This window comes from Eumetopias jubatus, unplaced genomic scaffold, assembly GCF_037043125.1.
Source record: "Eumetopias jubatus isolate StellerSeaLion01/CBP00866 unplaced genomic scaffold, mEumJub1_p1.0 scaffold_8, whole genome shotgun sequence".
In the NCBI taxonomy this organism is placed as follows: domain Eukaryota; kingdom Metazoa; phylum Chordata; class Mammalia; order Carnivora; family Otariidae; genus Eumetopias; species Eumetopias jubatus.
The window spans coordinates 3,921,444-3,944,006 of record NW_028274814.1 but is presented as its reverse complement, the minus strand read 5'-3'; the positions used below and the strand labels follow the sequence as shown (position 1 = coordinate 3,944,006).

Sequence of the window (22,563 nt, the reverse complement as noted above, 5' to 3'; positions counted from 1 at the left end):
TTATTTGAGAGAGAGAGGGGAAAAAAACAGCATGAGAGGGGAGAGGGTCAGAGGGAGAAGCAGGCTCCCCGCTGAGCTGAGAGCCCGATGTGGGACTCAATCCCAGGACTCCGGGACCATGACCTGAGCCGAAGGCAGTCGCTTAACCAACTGAGCCACCCAGGCGCCCTAAGTAAACAACTTTTTAACACAAGGAGCTATAAAAGAAGAAAAAACTAAGCCCAAAGTCAGCACAAATAGGGAAATAGTGAAGACCAGAGTAGAAATAAAAACCAGAAAAATAATAAAAAGATCAGTGATGATAAGTGGGTTTTTTTTTAAATAAATAAAATTGACAAAACTTTGGCTAGACAAAGTAGAAAAAAGAAGGACTCAAAAGTTAGAAATGAAAGAGTAGACATTACAAATGATACTAGAGATATTCAAAGATTATGAGATACAGGGTATAATTTTAAACTAACAAATTGGATAACCTAGAAGAAATGGAAAAATTCCTAGAAACATACCATCTACAAAGACTGAATTGTAAAGAAATATAAAATCTGAACAGACCAATAATGATAAGGAGATTGAATCAATTATCTATCCAAAACCACCCACCAAAGAAAAGTTCAGACCTAGATGGTTTCACTAGTCAATTCTACCAAAAATTTAAAGAATAATTGGGGTGCTGGGTGGCTCAGTCATTAAGCGTTTGCCTTTAGCTCAGGTCATGATTCCAGGGTCCTGGGATCAAGCCCTGCATCGGGCTCCCTGCTCGGCGGGAAGCCTGCTTCTCCCTCTCCCACTCCCCCTCCCTGTGTTCCCACTCTCGTTGTGTCTCTCTCTGTCAAATAAATAAATAAAAAATCTTAAAAAAAATTTAAAGAATAATTAATGTCAATCCTTCTAAAACACTTCCCAAAAATTAAAGAGAAAGAAATGCTCTCAAGCTCATTTTACAAGGTTAACATTACCCTGATACCAAAGCCAGATAAGGACCCTATAAAAAAAGAAAACTACAAGTCTGATAAATAACATCCATGATGAAAACTGATACAAAAATCCTCAACAAAATTCCCAGCAAAACAAACTCAACAGAACATTAAAATGATAATATTCTGTGACCAATTGGGCTTTATCCATGAGAAGCAAAAATGGATCTACATAAGTAAATCATTATATGTGATACACCACATTAACAAAATGATGTAAAAATCACATGATCATCTCAGTAGATACAGAAAAAGCACTTGACAAAGTTTAACATCTTATATGATAGAACTCTCAATAAATTTGGTATAGAAGGAACATATGTCAACAAAATAAAGGTCATGTATGACAAGCCCACAGATGAAAGATTGAAAGGTTTTCATCTAAGATCAGGAAAAAGGTGCCCATTCTCATCATTTCTATTTAACTTAGTACTGGCAATCTTAGAGTAATTAAGCAAGAAAAAGAAAAGGTATCCAAATTGAAAAAGAAAGAGTGAAGTTTGTAAATGATATGATCTTTTTTGAGAAAATCCTAAAGATTCTACCATAAAACTGTTAGGACTAATAAATGAAGGCAGTGAAGTCAAAGGATACAAAATCAACATACAGAAATCAGTGGCATTCCTATACACTAACAGAGAAATATCTGAAATAGAAATAAGGAAAACTGTTTCAGTCACAATAACATCAAAACAATAGAATATTTGGAATGCATTTAAACAAGGTTGGTAACAATCTAAGCACTAAAAACTATAACATTTTGATGAAAGAAATTGAAGAATCATAAATGAGTGATAGGTTTATGGATTGGAAGTTAATGTTTTTAAAATTTTGATACTATCCAAAGCCATCTATAGATTCAGTGCAATCCCCATCAAAATTTCAATGAAACTTTTCCCAAAAATAGAAAAAAACAATCTTAAAGTTTGTTTGGAACCACAAAAGACCCTGACTAGCCAAAGCAATTCTGAGAGAGAAGGACAAAGTTAGAGGCATCACACTTCCTGTCTTCAAACTATATTGCAAAGCTATAATAATCAAAACAGGATAGTACTGACATAAAAACAGACCATATACCAATGAAACAAAATCAAGACCTTGGATAAATCTTCATATATAAACAATTAATAATTGATAAGGGAAGCAAGAATACTTAATGTGAAATGGTAGTCTCTAAAATACATGATGTTGGAAAATGTGGTATCAATATGTAAGAATAAAACTGAACTCATATCTTCTATGGTTAACAAAAATTAATTTGAAATAAAGACTTATGTGAGATCTGAAACCTCAATACTCCAAGAACAGGGAAAAAACTTAATATTGATCTTGGCAATAATATTTTGTACATCATATCAAAAGTACAAGCAACAAAAGCAAAAACAGGTGGGACATCAAACTAAAAAGTTTCTGCTCAGCAAAAGAAACCAACAACAAAATGAAAAGGCAACCTATGGAATGGGAGAAAATATTTGCAAACCATCTATTTCATAATAAGTTAATATCCAAGGTATGCAAGGAACTCATAAAACTCAGTAGCAAAAAAAGGAGGGGGGAGGGGAAGGAGAGGGAACAGGAGGAGAAAACCCAAAACTAAACAGTGCTATTATAAATGGACAGAGGATGTAAATAGACATTTTTCAAAGAAGACACACAGATAGCCAATGGAAAGGTGCTCAACATCACTATCAAGGAAATGCAAATCAAAACTGCAATGACCCACCTGTTAGAATGGTTATCATCAAGAAGACAAGTGATAACAAATGTTAGTGAGGATGTGGGGAAAGGGCAACCCTTGTACATTGTTAGTGGGATTGTAAATTGGTGCAACTATTATGGAAAACAACATAGATGTTCCTTCAAAAATTAGAAAAAGAACTACCATGTGATCCAGCAATCCCACTTCTGGGTACATATTCAAAAGAAATGAAATCACTCTTTCAAAGTAATACCTGCTCTTCTGTGTTCATTGCAGCAATAGCCAAGACATGGAAACAATCTAAATGCCCACAGACAGATAAAGGCATAGAGAAAATTTGGTATAAAATATACAATGGGATATTATTCAACATAAAAAAGAAGGAAATCCTTCCATTTGTGATGACATGGATGGAGCTTGAGGTCTTTATATAAACGAAATAAGTGAGACATTTTTACGCTCTTACTTATATGTGGAATCTAAAAAAGCTGGATTCATAGAATCAGAAAGTAATATGTTGGCTACCAGGAGCTGAAGGGTGAAGGAAATGGAGAGATGGTCAAAAGGTACAAACTTCCAGTTAGAAGATGAACAAATTCTGGAATTTAATGTACAGTGTGATAACTATAATCAACAATACTGTATTATATACTTGAAAGTTGCTAGGAGAGTAGATCTTCAATATTCTTGGCACAAAATAGTTATGTGAGGTGATGTAGGTTTTAACTTACTGTAATTCTTTCATGTTATATATATATATATATATCAAATCATCACATTATACACCTTAAACTTATGCAATGCTATATGTCAATTATATCTCAATAAAGCTGGGTAAAATGAAATGAACATGTGACATAGACATAAAATGGAATATTATTCAGTATTGGAAAAGAAGGAAATCCTTCCACATGTGACAACATGGATGAACCTGGAAGACATTAATGCTAAGTGAAATAAGCCAGTCAGTCACAGGACAAATACTGCATAATTCCATTTACATGAGATGTAAAAGAGATAAAAGGGATTAAAAGTACATTTATCATGATGAGTACTCAGTAATGTATAGACTTGTTGAATCATATTGTACACCTGAAACTAATATAACATTATATCTTAATTATACTTCAATAAAAAATAAAAATAAATTTAAAAAGTCAAACTCACAGAAGCAGATAATGAAGCCACTCACAGTGGTTTCCAGGGGCTGGGGGTAGAAAGAAATGGGTAGTTGTTCAGTTGGCGTAATGTTACAGTTATACTAGATGAATAAGTTCTAGAGATCTTCTGTACAATATCATGCCTATAGTTAAAAATACAGTGTTATGTACTTAAAAATCATTGAGGGGGGAGTATTTGTGCTAACTGTTCTTACCCCATACCTAAAAAGAAAACAAGAGAAGTCTTTTGGAGGTGATGGATATGTTTATTATCTTGATTATGGTGATGGTATTGCAGGCGTACACATATGTCCAAACTTATCAAAAGGTATATGCATTAAATACGTGTAATTTTTTGATTAGTGAGTATACTCAATGAGCTAAAAAAAAAAAGATGCTATCAATGAGCACAGAATAAAGACAAGGAAGAGAAAATGATCGAATAGTTTATACAAACTAGAGCAATAAACAAGTGACCACTCAATAAAATGTGGTAAGAAAACATTACAAACGTATAAATAAAGACTAGTAGTACATGGTGTTTGGAGAGTAGTGTATGAATATTCAGAGTCTTCATCTAATTTTTAGAAATTTTTGTTTTAGGAATGAATTTATTTAAAAACAAAAATATATTTTCACATCAAGACTTACTTCCAAAGAACATCACAATGAATAAATTCCCAACAAAAGTGATCAATTTATCACCCTTTGACAATCAAGGTAAAATATATACATATATTTTATATATAAACATATATATGTATAAAATAAGTATGTAGTTACTTATAGTAGTTGTTTAGTATGGCTTTTCATTTTACTCAGTTTGCATCTTTTTATTCAGATAAATTTTAAGTAAACCTTTGCAAGCCTGAAAATGAAATGGCTTTAATTTATACCTTTACTAACAGTATAATATTTCACAGTATAGAATTCTTTATTAATCATTCTTCTATTAAAGGGAATTGACTTTGGAGGGTGTTATGCTGAGTGAAATAAGTCAATCAGAGAAAGACATTTATCACATGACCTCACTAATAGGAGGAATTCTTAATCTCAGGAAAGAAACTGAGTGTTACTGGAGTGGTTGGGGGTGGGAGGGATGGGGTGGTTGGGTGATAGACATTGGGGAGGGTATGTGCTACGGTGAGCGCTGTGAATTGTGCAAGACTGTTGAATCACAGTTCTGTACTTCTGAAACAAATAACGCAACATATTTTAAGAAAAAAGAAAAAGAAGAAGATAACAGGAGAGGAAGAAAAGGGGAGTATGTCAGAGGGGGAGACGAACCATGAGAGATGATGGACTCTGAAAAACAAACTGAGGGTTCTAGAGGGGAGGGGGGTAGGGGGATGGGTTAGCCTGGTGATGGGTATTGAGGAGGGCACGTTCTGCATGGAGCACTGGGTGTTATGAACAAACAATGAATCATGGAACACTGCACCAAAAACTAATGATGTAATATATGGTGATTAACATAACAATAAAAAATTAAAAAAATATATTAAAAAAAAAAAAAGGGAATTGACTTTTTTAGCTTTTTGCCACTGGTAAATATATCCATGAACATGCATTCTTATATATTGATGCTTATATTTCTTTGGGAGAATCCCAGGATTTTTTAATGTTAAAAGACACTTCCAGATTGCTTTCCTAAAAGGTTATTAAAACTAACATTTTCCCCAGCAATGTTAAAAGATACTTCCAGATTTCTTTCCTAAAAGGATATTAAAATTAACATTTTCCCCAGCAATTGTGGAGAAAAAAAATACTTTGCATAACCATCAGCCATACAAGTGGGTGTTTTGTTTATTTAAATTATGCCCATCTAATATTTAGATATTAAATAATATCTAAATCTTTAAATTTTTTCCATATTTGTTAGTGTTCTTTTACTGCATAACTACCCCAAAACTACTTAGCTTAAAACAGTAACTCAGGATTTAGGGTTCATGATTTGGGAGTTAGCAATGTACACTGGTTTTGGCTGCCTAACTTATGCATCTTTGGTTACCTTGTGGTCAGTGGGTTCATTCACATGTCTGGCAATTGGCTAGCTGTTGTTTGGGACAATGGAGGTATATAGTTGGGGCTCATCAAGAGTTAAAAACCTCACTAGTTGTTTGAAAAAAGAGCAAAAGTGTAAAAACTCATTAACTAACTATAAAGTTGTTAACTAGGTAACAAAAATAAAGGAACAGTCAGTGAGTCACCTGGGAGAACACCCATAGATAAGACAGTTTTGTGGAAGTCCAGTTCTCCAGATAAGAAGTTCCAGTACTTTGTTGGATAAAAAAAATGAGTTTGGACACATTGGATTGGATAAGAGAAACAATTTGACTTTGTTTTCATCACACATCCCCCAAGGTGGTTCAGCTAGGGCGAAGTGAGTCTTTCTCATCCCATGATGTCTCCCTTTGCAGGGGACAAGAGATTAGGTGAGTGAGTACCAGGCTTTCCCAGCTGTGCAGAACACCACCAAAGCATCTAAAGTACTAAATTGTGGGGTGAGAGTAGATCAGAAGAGTGGCAGATATGATTCTCAGAGAGCATTAAAGGGATGTAACTTCTGCTGTGCTGTGGACTCCATCAGGAATCCTACCCATGAGCTGCTGGGAAAGCCTCCCTTGCAGAATCCAGCAACTGGCTTGTGGGCATCCCCAGCAACAGGCTTATCTCACCGACACCGCTCCCAACACTGCAGCCAGCACCCTGTGCATGCCGCTGAGAGTGCTAGTGACAGCAAGCTTTGGTGGACTAGGGAGCACTTGCAGAAAGCAAGTCAGGTTCTGTGAGCCAGAGAAAAACAATAACTTGAGCTGTAGTGCCACCCTAGAGAAAACGAAAGGGAAGATGTCAGCACTTGGCCTGGTGTGATGCAGGATCCAGAGAGGGTATGTGCTGTGGTGAGCACTGTGAATTGTGCAAGACTGATGAATCATAGACTTGTACCTCTGAAACCAATAATACATTATATGTTAAAGAAAAAAAAAAGATAGTAGGAAGGGAAGAATGAAGGGGGGAAATCGGAGGGGGAGATGAACCGTGAGAGACTATGGACTTTGAGAAACAAACGGAGGGTTCCAGAGGGGAGGAGGGTAGGGGAATGGGTTAGCCTGGTGATGGGTATTAAGGAGGGCACTTACTGCATGGAGCACTGGGTGTTATATGCAAACAATGAATCATGGAACACTACATCAAAAACTAATGATGTAAGGTATGGTGATTAACATAACATAATAAAAAAATTAATTAAAAATTTTTTTAAAAAAAGAAATCTTTGTGTAACCCAAAGTCACAAAGATTTTCTTCTATGTTCTTTAAAAAAAGAAAAAGAATTCTGCCACAAAAGGGAGCAATAAGTATGGAGCAAGTATATGCATTCAAGGTCCCAGAAAGCCTCAGGATCGATAGCAGGGCTAATGAAAGGCAGTTCCTTCCTGAAGGCAGTTAGTAAAGACTGGAGGAGGTGACTGCTACTTCAAATGAAACAGCAACACAAAACTCTAAAGAATATGAAAAATCAAGGAAACAGGATACCACCAAAGGATTACAATAATCTTCCAGTACCAAACCCAAAGACACAGAGATCTAAAATTTTCCCTATAAAGAATTCAAAATAACTGTTTTATTATAATATATGTGATATTAGAAATATATCATATATAAATATAATTATGTATTATATAAAATATAATTATAATATACATAATAGAACTTTATATATATATATAATGGAATACTATTCAGCTATAAAAAAGAAGGAAATCCTGCTATTTACAACAACATGGATGGGCCTTGAAGGAATTATGCTAAAGTGAAACAAGTCAGACAGAGAAAGACATATACAATATGATCTCACTTATATGTGGAATCTAAAAAAAAGCTGAATTCATAGAAACAGAGAGTAGAATGGTGGTTACCAGAAGCTATGGGTTGGGGGAAATGGGGAGATGTTGGTCAAAGAGTATAAACTTCCAGTCAGGAGATGAATAAGTTCTGGGGATCTAATATACATCATGATGATTATAGTCAATAATATTGTATTATATGCTTGAAAGTTGCTAGAAGAGTAAGTGTTAAATAGTCTCACTGCAAAAAAGATACTGTAATTATGTGATGTAATAGAGGAATTAGCTAACGCTGTGGTGGTAATTATTTTGCAATACGTAAGTGTGCAAACCAACAAATTGTACACCTCAAACTACATTATATGTCAAATACATCTCAATAAAGCTAGAAAAAAAAAGCAAAAATAAATGAATGACATAACCTTACTGTCAGAGTTAGAGAAAAATGAGCAGCTTGAAGTAACTGGAAAAGAATGCTTTCAGTGGATACTGTAAGGCTAAAGACACAAACAACTGCATAAAAATTATACTCTAATTGGTAAATTTGTTCCTCAGAGATGTACAGATTAGCAATTATTTTTTTAAACACTCCAATGAGGCATAAGTTGTGTATCAGAAAATTTGCCCCATCTTAATTATATGAGTCAAGGTATAAGTCAAGGATTTTAGTAAGTTTACCTAGATCTGCAGTGACCATCTTAATTCAGTTTTAGAACATTTTCACCATTCCTGCAAGATCCCTTCCCACTTCCAGTCCCAGGCAACCACAAATCTGCTTTTTGTGTCTATCAATTTACCTTTTCTGGACATTTCACTTGAACGGAATCATACAATACATGGTGTTTTCTGTGTAGCTTCTTTCAGTAAGCATGGTTTTAAGGTTCACCTGTATAGTAACATGTATCCTATATTGCTGAATAGTATTCTCTTGTATGGCTGTAGCACATATTCTTTATCCATTCATAGGTTGATGGACATTTGGGTTTATTTCACTTTTTGGCTATAAGGAATGCTGCTCTGAATATTCCTTTGTTGGTCTTCGTGAAGACACAAATTTTCATTTCTCTTAGGTGGACACCTAGGAGTAGAGTTGCTGTGTTGTATGGTAAATTTATGTTTAACTATTTTTTAAATGCCAAACTTTTCTAAAGTGGCTGTGCCATTTTACCACATATCAACAAGGTATGAAGGCTTTTATTTCTTCCTATCCTTGCCATCACATGGCTATTACCTGTACTTTGGGTTATAGACATTCTGTTGGATATGAAATGACCTTTCATTGTGGTTTTTACTTACATTTCCCTGAAAAATGATTTTGGGCATCTTTTCATGTGTTTATTAGCCATTTGTGTATTTCTTTGGTGAAATGTCTTTAAAATTTTTTGCCCATTTAAAGTTTTTTTTTTTTAAGTTCTTAAAATTTTAAGTTCTTTGTATATTCTGGATGCGATTTCTTTATTGGATATGTGATTTGCAAATATTTTCTTCCAGTCTACAGCTTGTCTGAACTTTCTTAATGGCAGTCAAAATTTTGAATTTTGATGAAGCCCAACTTACTGATTTTTCTTTTAAGGATCATGCTTTTAAACTTGAATCTAAAAAATCATTGCCTATTTAAGATCTCAAGATTTTCTATTTTTTTCTAAGAGTTTTATAGTATCACTATTACATTTAGGTATGTAATTTATTTTGAGTTAATTTTTGTATATAATGAGAAGTAAAGTTTCAGGTTCATCTTTTTGCAAGTATCTATCTGATTGCCAGAGCAACATTTGTGAAAAGACAATCCTGTTTCCATTGAATTGCCTTGGTAACTAGTTGAAAATCAATTAGCTATAAATATAAGAGTTTACTACTGGTCTTAGTGCTCTTCCTTAGACTTATTTGTCTATCACTGTGCTATTACCATACTGTTTTGATAACAACGTTTATAATAAATTTTGTAATTGAAAAATGAAGTCTCTATAGTGTTATTTATTTTTTACAAATGGTTTTGGCTATTCTAAGTCTTTTACATTCCACGTAAATTTTAGTTTCAGATTGTTAATTTCTGAAAAAAAAAAAAAGACTCCTGAAGTACTGATAGGGACTATACTGAATCTATTTATCAATTTGAAAAGAATTGCGATCTTAAAAATATGAGTGTTCTAAGACTTCTGGTTCAAAATGGTGACACAGGAGACTCCTGAACTCACATATATCAATTATTAAGTTGTCTACTAGAACTAATACAGTGGTATAGTCGATCATATTTCAAATAAATAAATAAGTTCTAATTTATGAACATTGAATTTATTTATTTATATTGTCTTTAATTTCCTTCTACAATGTTTTGTAACTTTCAGTAAAAGTCTTGCCCCTCTGTTAAATTCATTACTATTTTGTTCTTTTTTGATGTTATTGCAAATAAAATTGTTTCCCTAATTTACTTTTGGGGTTATTCCATGCTCATATATAGAAATAAAATTGAGTTTTCTATTACATGCCCAGCAATACAGTTTTAGGCAGTGGTTTCTTTTAATCAGCTAATGGAAGAAACGACTTTAGAAAAGATATGTTGTCATTTATAGTTACCCATATAATTACTTTTAAAGTGTTTTTATTTCTTCATGCAGATTTGAGTTACCACCTGATGTCGTTTTGTACGAGCCTGAAGTATTTTCTTTAGTATTTCTTTTAAGACAAGTTTCCTAATATAACAACAAATAGTCTTAGTTTTTTTTTTTAATCTAGGAAGGTTTTTGTTTTATCTATTATCTATTATTATTTTTGAATAATAATTTTGCTGGGTATTAAATTCTTGGTTGTGAATTTTTGCTTTCAGCACTTTTAATATGTCATCCCACTTCCTTCTGGCCTCCATTGTTTGTTATAGAAAGTCAGGTGTCAATTTTAATAGCTTTACCAATACATAATTCACATACCATATAATTCATTCATTTACAGTGCGTAATTCAGTGGTTTTTAGTACATTCGCAGAGTTGTGCTTTCATCATCATGTTTGATTTTAGATCATTTTCATTGTGTGAAAAAGAAATCTTCACACTCCAAGCCATAATCTGCTAATCTAATTTCTGTCTATAAATTTCCATACACTGGATATTTCATAGAAATGGAATTTATAATAGTTGGTTTTTGTGACTTCTTTTACTTAGCTCTGATCTCATAAACTATCCTTTTTAATGTGTATTTCTTTATTAATGAAATTAATCATCTCAAAAAAATTTTAGTTATTTCGATTTTATTGGCAACTAACTTACTGTGTATCAAAATTAGTTACAAATGTAATTCATCTTATAGCTAACATATTTTCTAAATTTTTCTAGAAAGAACTTATGAGTACACTTCACACCATGTGACTAAACCTCCAAAAGCAAGTCCTAGAACATCTAGGGCTGGGTCAACCATTTATAAAGCCATCCAGCTTCCTTCACTGAATAAAGAAACTTCATGTAATGTACAATGTGATTTTTTTAATTAGTAAAGCTTTAATTATATGGAAATAACCAGATCATACTAGCCTCCGTCATATAACCAGTTTAGCAAAATATGTGTAAATGAACACTGATTAAGCTTACCCAACATATATGCATTCTTAGTGAGTGAGTAGTGTTCCTGACATAGCTCTTCTTCCCTGCCACCACTAAATTGGAGCTCCACTTTTTTTCACAACCTTCCTTTCTTTTTTTTTTTTTAAAGATTTATTTATTTGAGAATGAGAAAAAGAGAGCACACACTGAGCAGGGGTAGGGGCAGAGGAAAAGAATCTCAAGTAGACTCCCTGCTGAGTGTGGAGCCCCATGCGGGACTCAATCTGAGGGCCCTGAGATCATGACTGGAGTGAGTCAAATGCTTAACTGAATGAGCCACCCAGGTGTCCCACTCAACCTTCCATTTTTGTTCACCATTATGATAAACCCATTTCATAATCCTCTGTTTTAGATTTATATATTCCCTTTTTGTACAATCCCAAGTAGGATCTGCCATACAGAAACTCAACATGAGGGTAGATTGGAAGGAAAATAAACATAATGTCTTCCCTTTCCCTTCATTACTATCTCCCCAGCTATCTAATCCATTAATATCTAGGAACTAATTTACAGACTCCATTTCTTATCTTTGCTCCAGAGGCATTATATAATCATCACCTTAGTGTATTTCCTATAGATATTGAGTTTGAAGGTTTTTTTAAATGTAGATTATTTTTTTGGCCTATTATATTTTCTAAAGCCCCAAATAATTATATATACTACCAATACTTTCACCAGTTTTTCTTTCTAACTCTGCATCTTTATCTCTTAACATTATATCCATTGGCTGCCTTTTACCATTCTGTGGATATGTAATTCAGAGATAAAATAAATTGGACTATTAACTGAAGCAAGGCATTACTGGGCAAATAAGTCTTTGTAAAATTAGAAAAATTAATTATAATATGCTCTTTATGTTCAGATAACTATCCTCTTCTTACTAACTGCCAGACAATGTCAGATTCAGGTCCTACTTCATATCACCTGTAATACCGTTTTCCATTTATTAGCTCCTAGTTTACTTACAATTTGGGCTTTTTTTAAGATTTTATTTATTAGAGCATGTGCATGAGAGAGAAAGAGCGAGAGAAATAGAAAGCAGGAGCAGGGTCGGGAGGAGAGGGAGAAGCAGGCTCCCCACTGAGCAAGCCTCATGCGGGACTCAGTCCTAGGACCCTGGGATCATGACCTAAGCCGAAGGCAGACGCTTAACCAACTGGGCCACCCAGGTGCCCAAATTTGGGTTTTTTCTTCTAAGCTAAAGCTTTCTCTTTGATGGGGGTGTTAATTATAAGCAGTAATATTGCCTGAAGAAAAAAGAAAGAGGAAGAGAATAAGAACTAACAAATAGTCTGAATAATCTTCTATCTAAATTTCTATTCCATGATAAGAGAACAATAATAGTGGTCTTTTTTGTGGATGGAATAGAAAGGATTCTATCAAAAATATTTTTATTTTCCACCAAACCATTAACCCTTTTAATCTAAAAATAATGACACAAACATTTCTTAAGCAAACTCTTGCCTTAAGGAAATGGAAGAATTCAAAATGTTTTATTTCTCTGTAAGACATATATTGTAGAAACTCAAAGCACTAATTTAGTAAATTTTTTCCAGCAACTTTGAGAAACACCATCTAAATGCCCCACATTCTTTTTATTTTCGCATATTTTTCTTGAAATAAGCATATTGAAACTATATTCTTTATTACATAGTTTTGTTTTTAACAGTGTTCAAAATATGTATCTTAACAATAGTATTTCTAAACATGTCTGCCTCCATTAGCACTAGATTTTTCACTGTAGTTATATAAAAATTTTTAAATAAAGATATTCTGTTTTATAAAAAGATAAAAATTTCATATGAGAATTTATCAATTTAATTGCTTAAATAGTTTTTTATTACAATACTGGAAAGAAAGAAAGCTCTTTCTTAGGCATTTTTATATACACTATTTCTATTATTTCTTTTTCTGGATTTTCACTCTTACTGGTTTTTTTAATAAATATCAAGTACCCAGCAAGGAAAAGCTAGAGAGAAAATATCTGTGTTAGTAAAGCTGTTTTAAATTATTTTTAAAAATTTAAGGAAGCTGTGCTTTAGAAGTGGATTAAGATTTATTATAAATTTTTAAAAGTTGAAGTCAGGTAATTTCTAATATAATTTAATAATGTTATTTTCATTTTTTAGGGCATCCAAAAAATTATATCTCAAAAAAACATGTTGAACTTACAAATACTCTGCCTGCTATGATCTCTACAACTAGAAAACCTATCTATGAAGGTAAAAAAATCACTGCTATACAAAGACAAATGAAATAAAACTTTATACTGTGTTTCCATTGTTTCCATTTACCAATTATCTTAAATCTATGGACCCCCTTCCCCAGATAGCCAATGTTATGAGACAAGTATATTTTTCTAAACCTTTCTTCAAACATGTGTTTCACACACACACACACGGGCGCATATACATACACACACACACACACACACACACACACACACACCTATTTATCTATAGATGATAGATAGATAGATAGATGATAGATAGATAGATAAATGATAGATAGATAGATAGATAGATAGATAGATGATAGATAAGTTTGCTTGTTCTGTACATAATAGAATCATTTGGATGGATCCTACTCACCTCCAAAACAGGTAAATTGTTATATAGATTTCTTTTATATCTCACACCTTTAAGTTACTTTATGATATTCTATAATGTGAATGTGCTATATTTATTGACATTTAGATTTTTATCAAAATATTTTTTTGCTACTATAGGCAATGGTACAATAAATATCACTGTACATATATATCTATATTGTAGTATTATATTTCTATAAAATAGAGCATGTAAACATGTATTGCATTAAAGGTATCTATGTTTTTTATTTTAATATATAAATCCAAATTACTTTTCAAATGATCATAGTTCATAATTCTGCTAGTAAATTCATGAAGGACTCATATCCCAGCATCATAGACAGCACTAGAATTTTCATAGATTGAAACCCTAATATTGTTAAGATATCAATACTACACAAAGTAATCTACAGATTCAGTGTGATAGCTGTCAAAATCCCAGCAATGTTTTTTCAAGAATAAAAAATTCTATGCTAAAATTCGTATGGAATCTTAAAGGATCCTGAGTAGTCAAAATAATCTTCAAAAGGAACAAAGAGGACTCTCACTTCGTTATTTTGAAACTTACTACAAAGCAACAGTAAACAAAACAGTGTGGTATTGGCATAAAGACAAACATACAAACTAAGAAAATAGAGAACCAAGAAATAAATCAACACATACATGGTCAAATGAACTTTGACAAGGATATCAAGACCATTCAATGGGAAAAGGAGACTTGTAAAGCATATGGTGCTGGAGAAACTGTATATCCACATGCCAAAGAGTGAAATCAGATCCTTATCTTAAACTTTACCTTGTAGTTTTAAGATAGATGAAAGACCTAAAACTAAGTGCTAAACTATAAAACTCTTAGATTAAAATATAGGGAAAAATCTTAAATACGTATTTGACAATAATTTCTTGGATCTGACACCAAAGGTTCAGCCAAAGAAAAAATAGGCAGATTTTCCCACAATTTTAAAATTATTCACCAAAAGACAAGGTTAGTAAAGTAAAAGGGAAATCCACAGAATTGGAGAAAAATATTTGTCAATCATATATCTGAAGAGCAGTTAACAACCAGAATATAAAAAGAACTCTTAAGACTCAACAATGAAAACAAAAAACTTTTTAAAACAGTGAACAAAGGACTTTAACAGACATTTCTCCAAAGAAGATACACAGATAGCCAATAGGCCCATGAAAATATGGTAAACATCACTATTCATTAAGGAAATGAAAATCAAAACAACAATGAGATATCATTTCACACCCAGGATGGCTATTATGAAGACAAAAAAGGAAAAAAGGAAAGAAAATAAATATTGGTGAAGATGTAAGAAATTGGTATTCTTATGTACTAGTTGTAGGAATGTGAAATGGTGCAAACACTATGAAAAATAATATGGTTGTTCCTCAAAATATTAAATAAAGCATTACCATATGATTCAGCAATTCCCATTCCAGATATATGCCCAAAAGAACGAAAGCAGGGACATGAAAAGATCTTTGTTTATAGCAACATCATTCACAATAGCCAAAAGATAGAAGCCATTCAAGTGTCCAACAGTGATGAATGGACAAAAAAATATGGCATATGCATGTGATGGAATATTATTCAACCTTAAAAAGGAAAGAAAATCTGATACAGCATGTTATAACATATAACATGGATGAATATGGAAGACATTATGGTAGGTGGAGTAAACCAACCACAAAAGGACAAACACTGTATGATTGCACTTACATGAAGTATCTTAACATGGTCAAATTCATAGAGACAGTAAGTAGAATGATGGTTTCCAGGAGCTGGGGAGAATGGGAATGGAGATTTATTTATTAATGGGTAGAGTTTCAGTTTTGCAAGATGAAAAAGTTCTGAAGATCAGTAGTGGTGATGGCTGCACAGTGTGAATACACTTAAAAATGGCTTAAATGGTAAATTATATGTTATTTATATTTTCCTATAATTTTTTAAAATAAATAAAAATAAAAATAAGTGTATAGAAAAATGTTTTTTCTTTAATGAGGATTATTTATACTTAATGAGAACTAAGCATATTTTAATATTATTAGCTATTTTCATTTTCTCCATGAATCACCTATTTATATTCTTTGCTTATTTTTCTGTTAGTTGCTTTTGTTATTGTAGAAGTTTTTGTGTAATAGGATTTTAATTTTTTTAATTTTTCTATCAATTCAAATTTACAGAGAAATTGAAGGAATTCCAGAAGGAATTTTCATATAGCCTATACCCAGGTTCATTACTTGTTCATATACTATTATTTTTGTCTTATCATTTTCTCTATGTTCATATATATATGTGTCTATCACAAACATACTATGTTTTTCTGAACTGTATAAGGGTAACTTGGAAGAAAGTGACTATATTCTTATTTATGTATTCCTTTATATCTAAGCACAGAATAAGCACTATGAAAATAAAATATCAATGTGGTTGTTAGTAAACTCACCACACTCAGGCCAGGGGCAAAACACTGCCCTCAGAGGGCAAGGAGAGCCTCTGCAGACAATTAGCCTGAAGGATAGAGCAGCCAAAACACAATAGCAGAGAACATGCAGCCCATACCAGAGACATCCCCTGAAGAGCCAGGCCCTGGGCACTATATGACTTCTTCCTCATAAGGCCATTACTTTCAGGAGCAAGAGACATATCTGGCTTTTCTAACACAGAGAAGAAGGCAAAGACTTAGACAAAATGTGAAGATGGAGGAATTTATCCCAAATGAAAGAACAAGATAAGGCCATGGCCAGAGATCTAGGTGAAAAAGATACAAGTAACATACCTGATGGAGAATTTAAAGCAATCAACAATCATAAGGATACCCACTGGTGCAACCACTCTGGAAAACAGTCTGGAGATTCCTCAAACAGTTGAAAATAGAGCTACCATACGATCCAGCAATTGCACTACTGGGTATTTTACCACAAAGATACAAATGTAGGGATCCGAAGGGGTACGTGCACCCCAGTGTTTACAGCAGCAATGTCCACAATAGCCAAACTGTGGAAAGAGCCAAGATGTCCATCAACAGATGAATGGATAAAGAAGATGTGGTATATATACACAATGGAATATTATGCAGCCATCAAAAGGAATGAGATCTTGCCATTTGCAACGACATGGATGGAACTGGAGGGTGTTATGCTGAGTGAAATAAGTCAATCAGAGAAAGACATGTATCATATGACCTCACTGATATGAGGAATTCTTAATCTCAGGAAACAAACTGAGGGTTGCTGGAGTGGTGGGGGTGGGAGGGACGGGGTGGCTGGGTGATAGACATTGGGGAGGGTATGTGCTATGGCGAGTGCTGTGAATTGTGCAAGACTGTTAAATCACAGATCTGTACCTCTGAAACAAATAATGCAATATATGTTAAGAAAAAAAAAAAAGAAGATAGCAGGAGGGGAAGAATGAAGGGGGGGAAATCAGAGGGGAAGACCAACCATGAGAGACGATGGACTCTGAAAAACAAACTGAGGGTTCTAGAGGGGAGGGGCGTGGGGGGATGGGTTAGCCTGGTGATGGGTATTAAAGAGGGCACGTTCTGCGTGGAGCACTGGGTGTTATGCACAAACAATGAATCATGGAACACTACATCCAAAACTAGTGATGTAATGTATGGTGATTAACATAACAATAAAAAATTAAAAAAAAATAAGGATACCCACTGAGCTTGAGAAAAGAATGGAAGACTTCGAGGAGGTCCTCACCCTGAGATAAGAGTTGAAAAAGAATCAGAAATGAAAAATGCAATAACTGAGATTAGAAATGGGCTGGATGCAATGAACACAAGGCTGAAAGAAGCAGTACAATGAATAAGTGATATTAAAGACAAAATAATGTAGAATAATAAAACAGAACAAAAGAGAGAAAGAATAAGGAACATGAGAAGTGGGGAACTCAGTGACTCCATCAAATGTAATAACATCTGTATTATAGAAGTTCTAGAAGAAGAAAGAGAAAAGGGGGCAGAAAATTTATTTGAGGAAATCACAGCTGAAAACTTCCCTAATCTGGGGAAGGAAACAGACATACAGATACAGGAGGAACAGAGGACCCCCAACAAAATCAATGAAAGCAGGCCAGCACCAATACATATTGTAATTAAATCTGCAAAAATATAGTGATTAAGAAAACATTTTAAAAGCAGCAAGATAAAAGAAGACAGTAACATACATACAAGGCTAGCTAGAGATTTTTCAGCAGAAACTTCCCAAGCCAGAAGGGAGTGACATTGATACATTAAAAGTGCTGAATGGGAAAATATGCAGCCAAAAATGCTCTGTCTGGAAAGACAAAAATACATGGAGGTTAAATAACATGCTACAAAACAATGAATGGGTCCACCAGGAAGTCAAAGAAGAAATTTTTAAAAAATTCATGGAAACAAATGAAAATAAAAACACGGCAGTCTAAAACCTTTGGGATGCAGCAAAGCCAGTCCTAGAGGGAAGTTTAGAGCAATACAGACTTACCTCAAAAAGCAAGAAAAGTCTCAAATACACAAACTAACCTTACACCTAGAGGATGAAACAGAAACAAGAACAAATGAAGCCAGCAGAAGGAAGAGAATAGTAAATATTAGAGCAGAAATAAATGATCTAGAAACTAAAAAAAAAAAAAAAAAAAAAAATAGAAACTAGGAGCTGGTTCTTTTTTTTTTAAGATTTTATTTATTTATTTATTTATTTGAGAGAGAGCAAGCGAGTGGGTGGGAGCTGGCAGAGAAGCAGAGGAAGAGGGACAAGCAGACTCCACACTGATAATGGAGCTGACACTGAGCTTGATCCCACGACCCTGAAATTATGATCTGAGCCAAAATGAAGAGTCAAATACTTAACCCACTGAGCCACCCAGGAGCCCCAAGGAGCTGTTTCTTTGAAAAACTTAATAAAAGTGATAAGCCACTAGCCAGACTTATCAAAAGAAAAAGACCCAAATAAATAAAGTAACAAATGAGAGAATAGGAAAAAAAAAAACAAATAATGCCACAGAAATGTAATCAAAAATATTATGAAAAACTACAGGCCAACAAATTGGAAAACCTGGAAGAAATAGATAAATTTCTAGAAACATATAAACTACCAAAACTGAAACAGGAAGAAATAGAAAATTTGAACAGACTGATATTCAGCAAAGAAATTGAATCAGTAATATAAAAATTCCCAAAAACAAAAGTCTAAAGCCAGATGGCTTCACAGGCAAATTCTACCACCAAACATTTAAAGAAGAGTTAGTATCTTCTGTGCATTTTTTGACTTGATTATTTGTTTTTTGGGTGTTGACTTTGAGTTCTTTATAGATCTTGGATACCAGGGTTTTATCTGTAGTGTCGTTTGCAAATATCTTCTCCAATTCTGGGTTGCCTCTTTGTTTTGTTGACTGTTTCCTTTGCTGTGCAGAAGCTTTTTATCTTGATGAAGTCCCAAAAGTTCATTTTTGCTTTTGTTTCACTAGCTTTTGCTGTGGCCAATGTCAGAGGTTATTGCCTATGTTCTCCTCTAGGATTTTGATGGATTCCTGTCTCACATTGAGGTCTTTCATCCATTTTGAGTTTATCTTTGTGCATGGTGTTAGGAATGGTCGAGTTTCATTCTTCTGCATGTGGCTGTCCAATTTTCCAAGCACCATTTATTGAAGAGACTGTCTTTTTTCCATTGCATATTTTTTCCTGCTTTGTTGAAGATTATTTGACCATAGAGTTGAGGGTCCATATCTGGGGTCTCTATTCTGTTCCATTGGTCTATATGTCTGTTTTTGTGCCAGTACCATGCTGTCTTGGTGATCACTGTTTTCTAATATAGCTTGAAATCAGGCAACGTGATGCCCCCAGCTTTGTTTGTCTTTTTCAACATTTCCTTGGCGATTTGGGGTCTTTTCTGATTCCATACAAATTTTAGGACTGTTTGTTCCAGCACTCTGAAAAATGTCATTGGAATTTTGATCAGGATGGCATTGAAGGTATAGATTGCTCTGGGTAGCATAGACATTTTAACAGTGTTTATTCTTCTGGTCCATGAGCATGGATTATTTTTCCATCTTTTTGTGTCTTCTTCAATTTCTTTCATGAGTGTTCTGTAGTTCCTAGAGTATAGATCCTTTACCTCTTTGGTTAGGTTTATTCCGAGGTATCTTATGGTTTTTGGTGCTACTGTAAATGGAAATCTCTAATTTCTCTTTCTACAGTTGCGTTGTTAGTGTATAAGAAAGCAACTGATTTCTGTGCATTGATTTTGTATTCTGCCACATTACTGAATTGCTGTATGAGTTCTAGTAATTTGGGGGTGGAGTCTTCTAGTTAGAATGGCAAAAATGGACAGGGAAAGAAACAACAAATGTTGGAGAGGTTGTGGAGAAAGGGAAACCTTCTTACACTGTTGGTGGGAATGCAAGTTGGTACAACCACTTTGAAAAACAGTGTGGAGGTGCCTCAAAAAATTAAAAATAGAGCTACCCTAGGATCCAGCAATTGCACTCCTGGGTATTTACCCCAAAGACACAGATGTAGTGAAAAGAAGGGGCACATGCACCCCGATGTTCATAGCAGCAATGTCCGCAATGTCCAAGCTGTGGAAGGAGTCGAGATGTCCACTGACAGATGAATGGATAAAGAAGATGTGGTCCATATATACAATGGAATATTACTCAGCCATCAGAAAGGATGAATACCCAACTTTTACCTCAACATGGATGGGACTGGAGGAGATGATGCTAAGTGAAATAAGTCAAGCAGAGATAGTCAATTATCATATGGTTTCACTTATTTGTGGAACATAAGGAATAGCGTGGAGGACATTAGGAGAAGGAAGGGAAAAATGAAGGGAAAATAAAAAAAATAAAGGGAAAAATAAAAATAAATTAATAATTAAATATTGAAAAGATAACACATCCATCTTCTCAAATAGTTAATGATTTGTTGTATGTGGTGTGAATGTAAGATTTATTCTTCACAACTTTCAAGCACACCATACCATATTACTAACTACAGTTACCATTTTACATTAGATCCTATGAACTAAAGGGGGGGTGGAAATCGGAGGGAGAGATGAACCATGAGAGACTATGGACTCTGAGAAACAAACAGGGTTTTAGAGGGGAGGGGGGAGGGGGGATTGGTTAGCCCGGTGATGGGTATTAAGGAGGACACGTACTACATGGAGCACTGGGTGTTATATGAAAACAAGGGATCATGGATCACCACATCAAAAACTAATGATGTATGGTGACTAACATAACATAATAAAATTTAAAAAAAAATAGAGTTAATACTTATTCTTCTCTAACTATTCCAAAAAATAGAAAAGGAAGGAAAACTTCCAATTTCCTCCAATGAGGCCAGCATTACCCTGATATCAAAACCAGATAAAGACACCCCTAAAAAAGAAAACTACAGGCCAATATCCCTGATGAACATGGATGCAAAACTTCTCAATAAAATACTAGCAAACTGAGTCCAAAAGCACACTAAAAAATATAATTCACCATGATCAAGTGGGATTCATTCCTGGGCTGCAAGGGTAGTTCAAAATTCACAAAGCAATCAACTTGATACATCACACTAATAAAAGAAAGGATAAAAACCATATGATCCTTTCAATAGATGTAAAAAAAGCATTTCACAAAATACAACATCTGTTCATGATTAAAACTCTAAACAAAGTAGGGTTAGAGGGAACATACCTCAAAATAAGAAAGGCCATATATGAAAAATAGCTAATATCACTGTGAATGGGGAAATATCCAATGGGAAATTTTCCTCTACAGGCAGGAACAGGCAGGGATGTTCATTCTCACCACTCTTATTCAACATAGCACAGGAAGTCTTAGCCTCAGCAATCTGACAACAAAAAAGAAAGGCATCCAGATTGGCAAAGAAGAAGTCAAACTCACTATATGCAGATGACATGAAACTCTATATAAAAAACCTGAAAGACTCCATCAAAAATGCTCAAACTGATAAAGGAATTCAGCAAAGTCACAGGATACAAAATCAACATATAGAAATCTGTTGAATTTCTACATGCCAATAATGAAGAAGCAGAAAGAGAAATGAAGGAATCTCATTTACGTTTGCACCAAAAATAATAAGATACCTAAGAATAAACATAACCAAAGAGGTGAAAGACCTGTACTCTGAAAACTATAAAACACTGATGAAAGAAATTGAATATGACACAAAGAAATGGAAAAGCATTCCATGTTAATGGATTAACAAATATTGTTAAAATGTCTATACTACCCAAAACTATCTGCACATTTAATGCAATCCCTATCAAAATACCAACAGCATTTTTCACAGAGCTAGAACAAACAATCCTAAAATTTCTATGGAACCACAAAAGACCCCAAATAGCCAAAGCAATCTTGAAAAAGAAAAGCACAGCTGTAGGCATCATAATTCTGGGCTTCAAGTTTTATTACAAAGCTGTAGTGATCAAAACAGTTTAGCACTGTCACAAAAATAGACACATAGATCAATGGATAGAATACAAAACCCAGAAGTGAACCCACAACTTTATGGTCGGTCAAACTTTGACAAAGCGGGGAAGAATATCCAATGGAAAAAAAAAAAAGCAGTTTTTTCAGCAAATGGTGCTGGGAAGACTGGACAGAAACATGCAAAAAGAATGAAATTGGACCACTTTCCTACACCATAAATTAATTCAAAATACATTAAAGTCCTAAATGTGCT

The 22,563-nt window shown here is 34.0% G+C and overlaps 1 protein-coding gene across 1 annotated transcript in view; it reads left to right on the top strand.

Annotated features, from left to right (window-relative positions):
- Positions 1 to 13,531, top strand: part of CCDC7 (coiled-coil domain containing 7) — a 395,691-nt gene extending 382,160 nt beyond the window's left edge. The window contains 3 exon segments of the mRNA XM_088025513.1: positions 4,437 to 4,553; positions 11,008 to 11,133; positions 13,401 to 13,531. Coding sequence (XP_087881639.1) covers positions 4,437 to 4,553; positions 11,008 to 11,133; positions 13,401 to 13,531 — 374 coding nt within the window.
- Positions 13,532 to 22,563: the final 9,032 nt, after the last annotated feature.